A 16,209-nucleotide genomic window follows, 5' to 3' on the forward strand; every position below is an offset into this window, starting at 1 on the left:
ATCCCTCCCACGGCCAGACCCTTCGTGTCACCATTCCGCTCTGAACGGTCATGGACCCCCTGGACCACTCTGTACTTGTGGCGCAACTATCCACCAAATGACTCACTTTCGCATTTCCACCCAAATTCCATGGGGGACCCCCCTTTGTCTTTTTTCGCCTTTTGGCTCATTTTCCTCACCCTCCACCGATTTAGCCGCTATCACGGACACAGGTCCGGGGGGGCCTGGGATGCCCTCCAGTGCAATGCCACACCAGTCGGGCGCACGGTATCAAGGGCGCGGGCATAAACGTCATCTGGGGCACCTTTCGATCCCTCCCACGGCCAGACCCTTCGTGTCACCATTCCGCTCTGAACGGTCATGGACCCCCTGGACCACTCTGTACTTGTGGCGCAACTATCCACCAAATGACTCACTTTCGCATTTCCACCCAAATTCCATGGGGGACCCCCCTTTGTCTTTTTTCGCCTTTTGGCTCATTTTCCTCACCCTCCACCGATTTAGCCGCTATCACGGACACAGGTCCGGGGGGGCCTGGGATGCCCTCCAGTGCAATGCCACACCAGTCGGGCGCACGGTATCAAGGGCGCGGGCATAAACGTCATCTGGGGCACCTTTCGATCCCTCCCACGGCCAGACCCTTCGTGTCACCATTCCGCTCTGAACGGTCATGGACCCCCTGGACCACTCTGTACTTGTGGCGCAACTATCCACCAAATGACTCACTTTCGCATTTCCACCCAAATTCCATGGGGGACCCCCCTTTGTCTTTTTTCGCCTTTTGGCTCATTTTCCTCACCCTCCACCGATTTAGCCGCTATCACGGACACAGGTCCGGGGGGGCCTGGGATGCCCTCCAGTGCAATGCCACACCAGTCGGGCGCACGGTATCAAGGGCGCGGGCATAAACGTCATCTGGGGCACCTTTCGATCCCTCCCACGGCCAGACCCTTCGTGTCACCATTCCGCTCTGAACGGTCATGGACCCCCTGGACCACTCTGTACTTGTGGCGCAACTATCCACCAAATGACTCACTTTCGCATTTCCACCCAAATTCCATGGGGGACCCCCCTTTGTCTTTTTTCGCCTTTTGGCTCATTTTCCTCACCCTCCACCGATTTAGCCGCTATCACGGACACAGGTCCGGGGGGGCCTGGGATGCCCTCCAGTGCAATGCCACACCAGTCGGGCGCACGGTATCAAGGGCGCGGGCATAAACGTCATCTGGGGCACCTTTCGATCCCTCCCACGGCCAGACCCTTCGTGTCACCATTCCGCTCTGAACGGTCATGGACCCCCTGGACCACTCTGTACTTGTGGCGCAACTATCCACCAAATGACTCACTTTCGCATTTCCACCCAAATTCCATGGGGGACCCCCCTTTGTCTTTTTTCGCCTTTTGGCTCATTTTCCTCACCCTCCACCGATTTAGCCGCTATCACGGACACAGGTCCGGGGGGGCCTGGGATGCCCTCCAGTGCAATGCCACACCAGTCGGGCGCACGGTATCAAGGGCGCGGGCATAAACGTCATCTGGGGCACCTTTCGATCCCTCCCACGGCCAGACCCTTCGTGTCACCATTCCGCTCTGAACGGTCATGGACCCCCTGGACCACTCTGTACTTGTGGCGCAACTATCCACCAAATGACTCACTTTCGCATTTCCACCCAAATTCCATGGGGGACCCCCCTTTGTCTTTTTTCGCCTTTTGGCTCATTTTCCTCACCCTCCACCGATTTAGCCGCTATCACGGACACAGGTCCGGGGGGGCCTGGGATGCCCTCCAGTGCAATGCCACACCAGTCGGGCGCACGGTATCAAGGGCGCGGGCATAAACGTCATCTGGGGCACCTTTCGATCCCTCCCACGGCCAGACCCTTCGTGTCACCATTCCGCTCTGAACGGTCATGGACCCCCTGGACCACTCTGTACTTGTGGCGCAACTATCCACCAAATGACTCACTTTCGCATTTCCACCCAAATTCCATGGGGGACCCCCCTTTGTCTTTTTTCGCCTTTTGGCTCATTTTCCTCACCCTCCACCGATTTAGCCGCTATCACGGACACAGGTCCGGGGGGGCCTGGGATGCCCTCCAGTGCAATGCCACACCAGTCGGGCGCACGGTATCAAGGGCGCGGGCATAAACGTCATCTGGGGCACCTTTCGATCCCTCCCACGGCCAGACCCTTCGTGTCACCATTCCGCTCTGAACGGTCATGGACCCCCTGGACCACTCTGTACTTGTGGCGCAACTATCCACCAAATGACTCACTTTCGCATTTCCACCCAAATTCCATGGGGGACCCCCCTTTGTCTTTTTTCGCCTTTTGGCTCATTTTCCTCACCCTCCACCGATTTAGCCGCTATCACGGACACAGGTCCGGGGGGGCCTGGGATGCCCTCCAGTGCAATGCCACACCAGTCGGGCGCACGGTATCAAGGGCGCGGGCATAAACGTCATCTGGGGCACCTTTCGATCCCTCCCACGGCCAGACCCTTCGTGTCACCATTCCGCTCTGAACGGTCATGGACCCCCTGGACCACTCTGTACTTGTGGCGCAACTATCCACCAAATGACTCACTTTCGCATTTCCACCCAAATTCCATGGGGGACCCCCCTTTGTCTTTTTTCGCCTTTTGGCTCATTTTCCTCACCCTCCACCGATTTAGCCGCTATCACGGACACAGGTCCGGGGGGGCCTGGGATGCCCTCCAGTGCAATGCCACACCAGTCGGGCGCACGGTATCAAGGGCGCGGGCATAAACGTCATCTGGGGCACCTTTCGATCCCTCCCACGGCCAGACCCTTCGTGTCACCATTCCGCTCTGAACGGTCATGGACCCCCTGGACCACTCTGTACTTGTGGCGCAACTATCCACCAAATGACTCACTTTCGCATTTCCACCCAAATTCCATGGGGGACCCCCCTTTGTCTTTTTTCGCCTTTTGGCTCATTTTCCTCACCCTCCACCGATTTAGCCGCTATCACGGACACAGGTCCGGGGGGGCCTGGGATGCCCTCCAGTGCAATGCCACACCAGTCGGGCGCACGGTATCAAGGGCGCGGGCATAAACGTCATCTGGGGCACCTTTCGATCCCTCCCACGGCCAGACCCTTCGTGTCACCATTCCGCTCTGAACGGTCATGGACCCCCTGGACCACTCTGTACTTGTGGCGCAACTATCCACCAAATGACTCACTTTCGCATTTCCACCCAAATTCCATGGGGGACCCCCCTTTGTCTTTTTTCGCCTTTTGGCTCATTTTCCTCACCCTCCACCGATTTAGCCGCTATCACGGACACAGGTCCGGGGGGGCCTGGGATGCCCTCCAGTGCAATGCCACACCAGTCGGGCGCACGGTATCAAGGGCGCGGGCATAAACGTCATCTGGGGCACCTTTCGATCCCTCCCACGGCCAGACCCTTCGTGTCACCATTCCGCTCTGAACGGTCATGGACCCCCTGGACCACTCTGTACTTGTGGCGCAACTATCCACCAAATGACTCACTTTCGCATTTCCACCCAAATTCCATGGGGGACCCCCCTTTGTCTTTTTTCGCCTTTTGGCTCATTTTCCTCACCCTCCACCGATTTAGCCGCTATCACGGACACAGGTCCGGGGGGGCCTGGGATGCCCTCCAGTGCAATGCCACACCAGTCGGGCGCACGGTATCAAGGGCGCGGGCATAAACGTCATCTGGGGCACCTTTCGATCCCTCCCACGGCCAGACCCTTCGTGTCACCATTCCGCTCTGAACGGTCATGGACCCCCTGGACCACTCTGTACTTGTGGCGCAACTATCCACCAAATGACTCACTTTCGCATTTCCACCCAAATTCCATGGGGGACCCCCCTTTGTCTTTTTTCGCCTTTTGGCTCATTTTCCTCACCCTCCACCGATTTAGCCGCTATCACGGACACAGGTCCGGGGGGGCCTGGGATGCCCTCCAGTGCAATGCCACACCAGTCGGGCGCACGGTATCAAGGGCGCGGGCATAAACGTCATCTGGGGCACCTTTCGATCCCTCCCACGGCCAGACCCTTCGTGTCACCATTCCGCTCTGAACGGTCATGGACCCCCTGGACCACTCTGTACTTGTGGCGCAACTATCCACCAAATGACTCACTTTCGCATTTCCACCCAAATTCCATGGGGGACCCCCCTTTGACTTTTTTCGCCTTTTGGCTCATTTTCCTCACCCTCCACCGATTTAGCCGCTATCACGGACACAGGTCCGGGGGGGCCTGGGATGCCCTCCAGTGCAATGCCACACCAGTCGGGCGCACGGTATCAAGGGCGCGGGCATAAACGTCATCTGGGGCACCTTTCGATCCCTCCCACGGCCAGACCCTTCGTGTCACCATTCCGCTCTGAACGGTCATGGACCCCCTGGACCACTCTGTACTTGTGGCGCAACTATCCACCAAATGACTCACTTTCGCATTTCCACCCAAATTCCATGGGGGACCCCCCTTTGTCTTTTTTCGCCTTTTGGCTCATTTTCCTCACCCTCCACCGATTTAGCCGCTATCACGGACACAGGTCCGGGGGGGCCTGGGATGCCCTCCAGTGCAATGCCACACCAGTCGGGCGCACGGTATCAAGGGCGCGGGCATAAACGTCATCTGGGGCACCTTTCGATCCCTCCCACGGCCAGACCCTTCGTGTCACCATTCCGCTCTGAACGGTCATGGACCCCCTGGACCACTCTGTACTTGTGGCGCAACTATCCACCAAATGACTCACTTTCGCATTTCCACCCAAATTCCATGGGGGACCCCCCTTTGACTTTTTTCGCCTTTTGGCTCATTTTCCTCACCCTCCACCGATTTAGCCGCTATCACGGACACAGGTCCGGGGGGGCCTGGGATGCCCTCCAGTGCAATGCCACACCAGTCGGGCGCACGGTATCAAGGGCGCGGGCATAAACGTCATCTGGGGCACCTTTCGATCCCTCCCACGGCCAGACCCTTCGTGTCACCATTCCGCTCTGAACGGTCATGGACCCCCTGGACCACTCTGTACTTGTGGCGCAACTATCCACCAAATGACTCACTTTCGCATTTCCACCCAAATTCCATGGGGGACCCCCCTTTGTCTTTTTTCGCCTTTTGGCTCATTTTCCTCACCCTCCACCGATTTAGCCGCTATCACGGACACAGGTCCGGGGGGGCCTGGGATGCCCTCCAGTGCAATGCCACACCAGTCGGGCGCACGGTATCAAGGGCGCGGGCATAAACGTCATCTGGGGCACCTTTCGATCCCTCCCACGGCCAGACCCTTCGTGTCACCATTCCGCTCTGAACGGTCATGGACCCCCTGGACCACTCTGTACTTGTGGCGCAACTATCCACCAAATGACTCACTTTCGCATTTCCACCCAAATTCCATGGGGGACCCCCCTTTGTCTTTTTTCGCCTTTTGGCTCATTTTCCTCACCCTCCACCGATTTAGCCGCTATCACGGACACAGGTCCGGGGGGGCCTGGGATGCCCTCCAGTGCAATGCCACACCAGTCGGGCGCACGGTATCAAGGGCGCGGGCATAAACGTCATCTGGGGCACCTTTCGATCCCTCCCACGGCCAGACCCTTCGTGTCACCATTCCGCTCTGAACGGTCATGGACCCCCTGGACCACTCTGTACTTGTGGCGCAACTATCCACCAAATGACTCACTTTCGCATTTCCACCCAAATTCCATGGGGGACCCCCCTTTGACTTTTTTCGCCTTTTGGCTCATTTTCCTCACCCTCCACCGATTTAGCCGCTATCACGGACACAGGTCCGGGGGGCCTGGGATGCCCTCCAGTGCAATGCCACACCAGTCGGGCGCACGGTATCAAGGGCGCGGGCATAAACGTCATCTGGGGCACCTTTCGATCCCTCCCACGGCCAGACCCTTCGTGTCACCATTCCGCTCTGAACGGTCATGGACCCCCTGGACCACTCTGTACTTGTGGCGCAACTATCCACCAAATGACTCACTTTCGCATTTCCACCCAAATTCCATGGGGGACCCCCCTTTGTCTTTTTTCGCCTTTTGGCTCATTTTCCTCACCCTCCACCGATTTAGCCGCTATCACGGACACAGGTCCGGGGGGGCCTGGGATGCCCTCCAGTGCAATGCCACACCAGTCGGGCGCACGGTATCAAGGGCGCGGGCATAAACGTCATCTGGGGCACCTTTCGATCCCTCCCACGGCCAGACCCTTCGTGTCACCATTCCGCTCTGAACGGTCATGGACCCCCTGGACCACTCTGTACTTGTGGCGCAACTATCCACCAAATGACTCACTTTCGCATTTCCACCCAAATTCCATGGGGGACCCCCCTTTGACTTTTTTCGCCTTTTGGCTCATTTTCCTCACCCTCCACCGATTTAGCCGCTATCACGGACACAGGTCCGGGGGGGCCTGGGATGCCCTCCAGTGCAATGCCACACCAGTCGGGCGCACGGTATCAAGGGCGCGGGCATAAACGTCATCTGGGGCACCTTTCGATCCCTCCCACGGCCAGACCCTTCGTGTCACCATTCCGCTCTGAACGGTCATGGACCCCCTGGACCACTCTGTACTTGTGGCGCAACTATCCACCAAATGACTCACTTTCGCATTTCCACCCAAATTCCATGGGGGACCCCCCTTTGTCTTTTTTCGCCTTTTGGCTCATTTTCCTCACCCTCCACCGATTTAGCCGCTATCACGGACACAGGTCCGGGGGGCCTGGGATGCCCTCCAGTGCAATGCCACACCAGTCGGGCGCACGGTATCAAGGGCGCGGGCATAAACGTCATCTGGGGCACCTTTCGATCCCTCCCACGGCCAGACCCTTCGTGTCACCATTCCGCTCTGAACGGTCATGGACCCCCTGGACCACTCTGTACTTGTGGCGCAACTATCCACCAAATGACTCACTTTCGCATTTCCACCCAAATTCCATGGGGGACCCCCCTTTGACTTTTTTCGCCTTTTGGCTCATTTTCCTCACCTCCACCGATTTAGCCGCTATCACGGACACAGGTCCGGGGGGGCCTGGGATGCCCTCCACTGCAATGCCACACCAGTCGGGCGCACGGTATCAAGGGCGCAGGCATAAACGTCATCTGGCGCAACTTTCGATCCCTCTCACGGCCAGACCCTTCGTGTCACCATTCCGCTCTCAACGGTCATGGACACCCTGGACCACTCTGTACTTGTGGCGCATTTTTCCACCAAATGTCTCACTTTCGCATTTTCACCGAAATCCGAAGTCACCGATTTCCTCCAAACTTGCGCCACAAGTACACAGTGGCACGGGGTCCACATCACCGAAGACCGCGCAATCCTCACTCCAAGGGTCTGGCCGTCAGAGCCATCCATAGTTCCGCCAAATGACGTTTATGACTTTTTTCGCCTTTTGGCTCATTTTCCTCACCTCCACCGATTTACCCGCTATCACGGACACAGGTCCGGGGGGGCCTGGGATGCCCTCCACTGCAATCCCACACCAGTCGGGCGCACGGTATCAAGGGCGCAGGCATAAACGTCATCTGGCGCAACTTTCGATCCCTCTCACGGCCAGACCCTTCGTGTCACCATTCCGCTCTCAACGGTCATGGACACCCTGGACCACTCTGTACTTGTGGCGCAACTTTCCACCAAATGACTCACTTTCGCATTTTCACCCAAATTCCATGGGGGACCCCCTTTGACTTTTTTCGCCTTTTGGCTCATTTTCCTCACCTCCACCGATTTACCCGCTATCACGGACACAGGTCCGGGGGGGCCTGGGATGCCCTCCACTGCAATCCCACACCAGTCGGGCGCACGGTATCAAGGGCGCAGGCATAAACGTCATCTGGCACAACTTTCGATCCCTCTCACGGCCAGACCCTTCGTGTCACCATTCCGCTCTCAACGGTCATGGACACCCTGGACCACTCTGTAATTGCGCGGTCTTCGGTGATGTGGACCCTGTGCCACCGTGTACTTGTGGCGCAAGTTTGGGTGCAATGGCCGGGCAGTCCGGCGCACGGTATGGCTTTTAGAGGCATAAACGTCATTTGGCGGAAATTTGGATGGCTCTGACGGCCAGACCCTTGGTGTGAGGATTGCGCCAAATGACGTTTATGCCTCTAAAAGCCATACCGTGCGCCGGACTGCCCGGTCATTGCACCCAAGGGCATCCCAGGCCGCCCCGGACCTGTGGCTCGAATAGCGCGCAAATCGCTCGAGGTGACCAAAATGACCCAAACCCAAAAAAACTCAAAGGGGGTACCCTTTGGAATTTCGGCCGAAATCCGAAGTCACCGATTTCCTCCAAACTTGCGCCACAAGTACACAGTGGCACGGGGTCCACATCACCGAAGACCGCGCAATCCTCACACCAAGGGTCTGGCCGTCAGAGCCATCCATAGTTCCGCCAAATGACGTTTATGCCTCTAAAAGCCATACCGTGCGCCGGACTGCCCGGCCATTGCACCCAAGGGCATCCCAGGCCGCCCCGGATCTGTGGCTCGAATAGCGCTATCGCCCACTATTATGCTGCTAATTTGGTGCTCATTATTTGTTAGAATTAAGTCCAGGGTATTTTGTCCCCTCGTAGGATCGGTAATCATTTGTTTTAGGAAATTATCCTGCACCACATCTAGGAATTTTTTCGCTTCATGATCTCCTATTAAAGTTTCCCAGTCAATGTTTCTATAGTTAAAATCTCCCATGATTACAACGTTTTTGTACTGGGACGCTCTGAGAAATCCATATGAATTTTACCCAAAATCCGAAAGTGACCGATTTGCTCCAAACTTGCCTCACAGGTAAAGAGTCGGATAAAGTACAAAGCAAGGTAGACATGAACAGCTTTAGCCCAAGGGTGTGGCGGTGGCACCCCTCCAAACTTGGACCTTTTCACCCAGTATTCACTTTTGGACCTGTGGCACCCATACTGTATCCCTGAGTGGTGTCAAATTGGACTCCACGGCAGCCCTGGACGCCCTCGACCTGTGGGTGATATGGCGGGTAAATCGGAGCAGGTGACCATTATGACCCAAAATCCAAAAAAATTCAAAGGAGACCATATGAATTTTGCCCAAAATCCGAAGGTGACCGATTTGGTCCAAACTTGCCTCACAGGTAGAGTCGGACAAAGTACAAAGCAGGGTAGATATAAACAGCCTTAGCCCAAGGGTGTGGCGGTGGCACCCCTCCAAACTTGGACCTTTTCACCCAGTATTCACTTTTGGGCCTGTGGCACCCATACCATATCCCTGAGTGGTGTCAAATAGGACTCCACGGCAGCCCTGGATGCCCTCGACCTGTGGGTGATATGGCGGGTAAATCGGAGCAGGTGACCAATATAACACAAAATCCAAAAAATCTCAGTATTCACTTTTGGGCCTGTGGCACCCATACCGTATCCCTGAGTGATGTCAAATTGGACTCCACGGCAGTCCTGCCACGCCCTCGACCTGTGGGTGGTATGGCGGGTAAATTGGAGCAGGTGACCATAATGACCCAAAATCCAAAAAATCTTAAAAGAGAAACCATATGAATTTTGCCCAAAATCCGAAGGTGACCGATTTGGTCCAAACTTGCCTCACAGGTAGAGATTTGGACACAGTACAAAGCAAGGTAGACATGAACAGCGTTAGCCCAAGGGCGTGGCGGTGGCACCTCTCCAAACTTGGGCCTTTTCACCCAGTATTCACTTTTGGGCCTGTGGCACCCATACCGTATCCCTGAGTGATGTCAAATTGGACTCCACGGCAGTCCTGCCACGCCCTCGACCTGTGGGTGGTATGGCGGGTAAATTGGAGCAGGTGACCATAATGACCCAAAATCCAAAAAATCTTAAAAGAGAAACCATATGAATTTTGCCCAAAATCCGAAGGTGACAGATTTGGTCCAAACTTGCCTCACAGGTAGAGAGTCAGACAAAGTACAAAGCAAGGTAGACATGAACAGCCTTAGCCCAAGGGCGTGGTGGTGGCACCCCTCCAAACTTGGGCCTTTTCACCCAGTATTCACTTTTGGGCCTGTGGCACCCATACCATATCCCTGAGTGGTGTCAAATTGGACTCCACGGCAGCCCTGGACTCCCTCGACCCGTGGGTGATATGGCGGGTAAATCGGAGCAGGTGACCAATATGACCCAAAATCCAAAAAATTTCAAAAGAGACACTATATGAATTTTGCCCAAAATCCGAAAGTGACCGATTTGGTAAATCGGAGCAGGTGACCAATATGACCCAAAAGCCAAAAAATCTATAAGGAGAAACCATATGAATTTTGCCCAAAATCCGAAGGTGACCGATTTGGTCCAAACTTGCCTCACAGCTAGAGAGTCTGACAAAGTACAAAGCAAGGTAGACATGAACAGCCTTACCCCAAGGGCGTGGCAGTGGCACCCCTCCAAACTTGGGCCTCACAGCTAGAGAGTCGGACAAAGTACAAAGCAAGGTAGACATGAACAGCCTTAGCCCAAGGGCGTGGTGGTGGCACCCCTCCAAACTTGGGCCTTTTCACCCAGTATTCACTTTTGGGCCTGTGGCACCCATACCGTATCCCTGAGTGATGTCAAATTGGACTCCACGGCAGCCCTGGACGCCCTCGACCTGTAAATCGGAGCAGGTGACCAAAATGACCAAAATCCAAAAAATCTCAATGAATTTTGCCCAAAATTCGAAAGTGACCGATTTGGTCCAAACTTGCCTTTTCACCCAGTATTCACTTTTAGGCCTTGCTTTGTACTTTGTCCGACTCTCTACCTGTGAGGCAAGTTTGGACCAAATCGGTCACCTTCGGATTTTGGATAAAATTCATATGGTTTCTCCTTTGAGATTTTTTGGATATTGGGTCATTATGGTCACCTGCTCCGATTTACCCGCTATATTACCCACAGGTCGAGGGCGTCGAGGGCTGCTGTGCAGTCCAATTTGACACCACTCAGGGATACAGTATGGGTGCCACAGGACCAAAAGTGCATTCTGAGTGAAAAGGCCCAAGTTTGGTGGGGTGCCACCGCCACACCCTTGGGCTAAGACTGTTCATGTCTACCTTGCTTTGTACTTTGTCCGACTGTCTACCTGTGAGGCAAGTTTGGACCAAATCATATGGTTTCTCCTTTGAGATTTTTTGGATTTTGGGTCATTTTGGTCACCTGCTTTGATTTACCCACCATATCACCCACAGGTCAAGGGCGTCCAGGGCTGCCATGGAGTCCAATTTGACACCACTCAGGGATATGGTATGGGTGCCACAGGCCCAAAAGTGAATACATGGTGAAAAGGTCCAGGTTTGGAGGGGTGCCTCCACATCGCCCTTGGGCTAAGGCTGTTCATGTCTACCTTGCTTTGTACTTTGTCTGACTCTCTACCTGTGAGGCAAGTTTGGACCAAATCGGTCACCTTCGGATTTTAGGCAAAATTCATATGGTTTCTCTTTTGAGATTTTTGGATTTTAGGTCATTATGGTCACCTGCTCTGATTTACTCACCATATCACCCACAGGTCGAGGGCGTCCAGGGCTGCCATGGAGTCCAATTTGACACCATTCAGGGATACGGTATGGGTGCCACAGACCCAAAAGTGAATACTGGGTGAAAAGGCCCAAGTTTGGAGGGGTGCTACCGCCACGCCCTTGGGCTAAGGCTGTTCATGTCTACCTTGCTTTGTACTTTGTCCGACTCTCTACCTCTGAGGAAAGTTTGGACCAAATCGGTCACCTTCGGATTTTGGGAAAAATTCATATGGTTTCTCCTTTGAGATATTTTGGATTTTGGGTTATTTTGGTCACCTGCCCCGATTTACCTGCCATCTCACCCACAGGTTGAGTGCGTCCAGGGTTGCCGTGGTGTTCAATTTGACACCACTTAGGCCGTTGGTATGGGTGCCAGAGGCCGTAAAGTCAATACTGGTTAAAAGGCACAGTTTTAGAGGGTTGCTACCGCCACGTCCTTGGGCTCAGGCTGCTCATGTCTACCTTGCTGTGCACTGTGTCCAACTCTCTCCCTGTGGGGTAAGGTTGGATCAAATCGGTTACCTTGAGATTTTTTGGATTTTGTGTTATTTTGGTCACCTGCTCCGATTTGCCCGCCATATCACCCACAGGTAAAGTGCGGCCAGGGTTGCCGACTCTCTCCCTGTGGGGCAAGTTTGGATCAAATCGGTCACCTTCAGATTTTCGGAAAATTCATGGGGTTACTATGAGATTTTTTGGATATTGGGTTATATTGGTCACCTGCTCCGATTTACCCCCCGTCTCACCCACAGTTTGAGTACGACCAGGGTGTCCATGGAGTTCAATTTGACACCACTTAGGCCGACGGTATGGATGCCAGAGGCCCAAAAGTCAATACTGGGTTAAAAGGCCCAAATTTGGAGGGTTGCTACCTCCACGTCCTTGGGCTCAGGCTGCTCATGTCTACCTTGCTGTGCACTGTGTCCGGCTCTCTCCCTGTGGGGCACGTTTGGATCAAATCAGTCACCTTGTGCTCAGGCTGCTCATGTCTACCTTGCTGTGCACTGTGTCCGGCTCTCTCCCTGTGGGGCAAGTTTGGATCAGATCGGTCACCTTCGCATTTTTTGGATTATGGGTTATTTTGGTCACCTGCTCCGATTTACCCACCATCTCACCCACAGGTTGAGTGCGGCCAGGGTTGCCGTGGAGTTCAATTTGACACCACTTGGGCCGACGGTATGGGTGCCAGAGGCCCAAAAGTCAATACTGGGTTAAAAGGCCCAAATTTGGAGGGTTGCTACCTCCACGTCCTTGGGCTCAGGCTGCTCATGTCTACCTTGCTGTGCACTGTGTCCGGCTCTCTCCCTGTGGGGCAAGTTTGGATCAAATCGGTCACCTTGGGCTCAGGCTGCTCATGTCTACCTTGCTGTGCACTGTGTCCGGCTCTCTCCCTGTGGGGCAAGTTTGGATCAAATCGGTCACCTTCACATTTTTTGGATTTTGGGTTATTTTGGTCACCTGCTCCGATTTACCCACCATCTCACCCACAGGTTGAGTGCGGCCAGGGTTGTCGTGGAGGGTTGATACCGCCACATCCTTAGGCTCAGGCTGCTCATGTCTACCTTGCTGTGCACTGTGTCCGACATTCTCCCAGTGGGGCAAGTTTGGATCAAATCGGTCACCTTCAGATTTTCGGCAAAATTCATAGGGCTCCTTTGAGATTTTTTGGATTTTGGGTTATTTTGGTTATCTGCTCCGATTTACACGCCATCTCACCTACAGGTTGAGTGCGGCCAGGGTTGCCGTGGAGTTCAATTTGACACCACTTAGGCCGACGGTATGGGTGCCAGAGGCCCAAAAGTCAATACTGGGTTAAAAGGCACAACTTTGGAGGGTTGCTACCGCCACATCCAATCCGTCCTTGGCAACGCCGAGGACATGACCATCGACGAAGTTTCACAGAAGGCGGACCATCTCGCCCACGCCCATGCCGCCACAGCAAGGAGCCAGGGACCGAATTTATAAAAGATCCTAACCCTGATGGCGGAGATTTTACCTAAAACCCTATGTCGGCGACCTAAATGTTTGTGTCTAGACATAACCTCGACATTATGGACAGCTGATTTAGGTAAAATCTCCGCCATTTTGAAGATTTATGTTTAGACTTAAGGGTTAGGATCTTTTATAAATTCGGCTAAATTGAAGAGACCGTCTGGTCTAGCCAAGACAATGGATGGACAAGTTATCACTGTTGACCTTGGTAACGACTGCATTAAAAAGTTCAAGTACATGTAATTAGTTAAGTAGGTGACAAACCATTTATAGTGATGCAGTTACACACTGGAGCATAGATCCAGTGGAGTCGCTGGAGGCATTGGGCATGGTACTCACTAGCAGAGAACACACTCCCATGAAACTTCCTATGCTAGGGAATTGCTATTCTCCAAAACCTTTTCACTGGCTTTTCTGGATAATTAGTGACATTACATATAAATTCCTAAATATCTGTGTAAGTATTGTGTTCTGGCACAGTTCTCTTATTTTTTCATTTGGACCTTAAAGGATATTGGAGTGTGTGCATGATAACTTCTCATTCTGAGTCCTGATATGTGTACCTGTAGCAGTTTTAGTGGTCAGAAGCTAGTTTTCTGGCGTGTGCCAAGAGTAGGTGATGAGATCTGCTCATATTCTTCATTCAAGAGGCAATATGGGAGTGATAAATGTAATGATGAAGAAGGGAGTGTGTATTTATATTTCCCCCCCCTTCTCCTTCAGTCTTGAGCAAGACTATGTAGACATTAAGAAAGACAACTAAGAAGTTCCTGATAGATGAGATTGGAAGTGGACTTATATATCTGCCTGTAGCAGAAAAGCATAGACATTGATGTAATCATTTCATGGTGGAATGTTATTGGCCTGGGCTGCCAGAGGTAGCTCTTCATACAGATGTGTGTGCTTATGAAAGACTACCTTCCAGTTACTCCAGAGGTATGACAGCTTTATGGTTCCTTTATAACCACTTCATCTATGGCCTTTTTTGCATATTATGAGTCGTAATCATTCCATCCCATTCTCCCCCATTTTCTGTTTCCTCTCACTATCTGTCTCTTTTTCTTTCCTTTTTGTATTGTTTAGTTTCACAAGCTCCAAATGAGGAAGTAGTCATCTGTCATTGTACTCATACTCATTTCAAGTAATCAATGCCATGATCTCTCCTTGATTTTTTTTTTTTTTTTTTTTTTTTTTTTGTAAAGGTGTTTCCAGGCTTGCCTATAAGGATAACAATACTATACAAAATTTTTGTATTAACTCATCAGACTTTAATAACTAGTTGTCCACACTATTTAATTACTTCGGTATGATGACGCCTATGTAGCTATCATGAGGCACAAGTGGGTACACAAGGATGCCAGCATCAGCATCTTGATTATATATATATTTTTTTTGTAGTTGTCCATGAGCTATGCCTGGATTCTGTGAACTGGTTTGATCACATACATGTGCTTATTATTACTCAGAGTAAAATAGATTGAGTAATATGGCAGTGACTTTATATTTTATAATGCAAGTAGTGTGATGAATCATGCATATGGCAGCCAATGCTGTGTGCGAGAATTTTATTCATACTGAAGTGGTTAAGGGACATGTTACAAGTATTGCAACCAGTGAAAGGTATAGGTACTTATTAAAATACTCTCCAATTCTATCATACTTAAATTCATGTACAGTTCCACCTTAATCTATATCTTTGATTTCCATTTATCATTTTTGGATTTAATTTCATACTGAGACCTATATTTTATGTAATGTTGTGCTTGCTTGATTCCATTATGAAATGCTCCATGCACTGTAGAATACTGTTGTATACTGTTTGCTTCTCCTGCCAAGACTACCACTGGTACCTAAAACAATACAGTATGATGATGATGATGCTGATGACAATAATAATAATAATAACACTAACAACAATAATAATAATAATAATACATATATACATACATACATAGCTATTTACAAAACCATGAAAGGCATAGAAATTATTGATAGAGAGAATCTGATAAAATGGGATGATAGAAATACAAGAGGGCATGGAAAGAAAATTAAGAAAGACAGCTATAGAAGAGATCTAAAAAAGAACAGCTTTCATCACAGAGTAATAGACAGTTGGAACAAGTTAGATGAGAAAGTGGTGTGTGCAAAAACAATACATGAATTTAAAAATAGTTTAGATAAAATGAGATATGAAGACGGGACACCACGAGCATAGCTCCCCTTCCCGTAAAATACAACTAGGTAAATACATATACCAAGGGCTTTTTCCCCCCTTGCAAGGGAAGTAGCCAAAATCAAATGGGATAAATCCACTTGCACCCATTTCATCCCCACCCATTCCACTCTCATTCACCACCCCTCTTGGCTTCTCCTGGATGATGGGTCATCCCTGCATCTCGCCCACTGCCCTGGGTCAGAAGCAATGCAGCAAGACAATGGGCGAGATGCAGGGATGACCTGTCATCCATAATAATAATAAAGATAATAATAATGATTTGGTTTAACATCACAAACTCCCCCTATCGGGAGGCTAGGATTGTGCCCCTTACTGTGGACTTTGTAGTGTGGAATTTAATGAACCATGTCCTTAGTTCGACTCACCCAGAGAAGGGTTCAAATTGTCATCACTTTGACCTTTGCTGCATGTAACAACACCCTAACCCGCTCAGCCAGCAAGCATCCCCCTTGCAAGGGAGGTAGCCAAAGTCAAAG

At 51.8% G+C, this 16,209-nt stretch overlaps 1 protein-coding gene across 2 annotated transcripts in view; it reads right to left on the reverse strand.

Moving 5' to 3' along the window:
• Nucleotides 1-14,748: 14,748 nt before the first annotated feature.
• The window catches only part of LOC143041837 (uncharacterized), a 42,443-nt gene continuing 40,982 nt past the window's right edge, over nt 14,749-16,209 (reverse strand). For both annotated transcript variants that reach the window (XM_076213930.1, XM_076213929.1), the window contains exon 19: nt 14,749-15,347. In XM_076213930.1, coding sequence (XP_076070045.1) covers nt 15,186-15,347 — 162 coding nt within the window. In that variant the 3' untranslated portion in view covers nt 14,749-15,185. The remainder of the gene's footprint in view (nt 15,348-16,209) is intronic.

This window comes from Oratosquilla oratoria, chromosome 32, assembly GCF_046742065.1.
Source record: "Oratosquilla oratoria isolate Oo_2021 chromosome 32, ASM4674206v1, whole genome shotgun sequence".
Lineage (NCBI taxonomy): Eukaryota > Metazoa > Arthropoda > Malacostraca > Stomatopoda > Squillidae > Oratosquilla > Oratosquilla oratoria.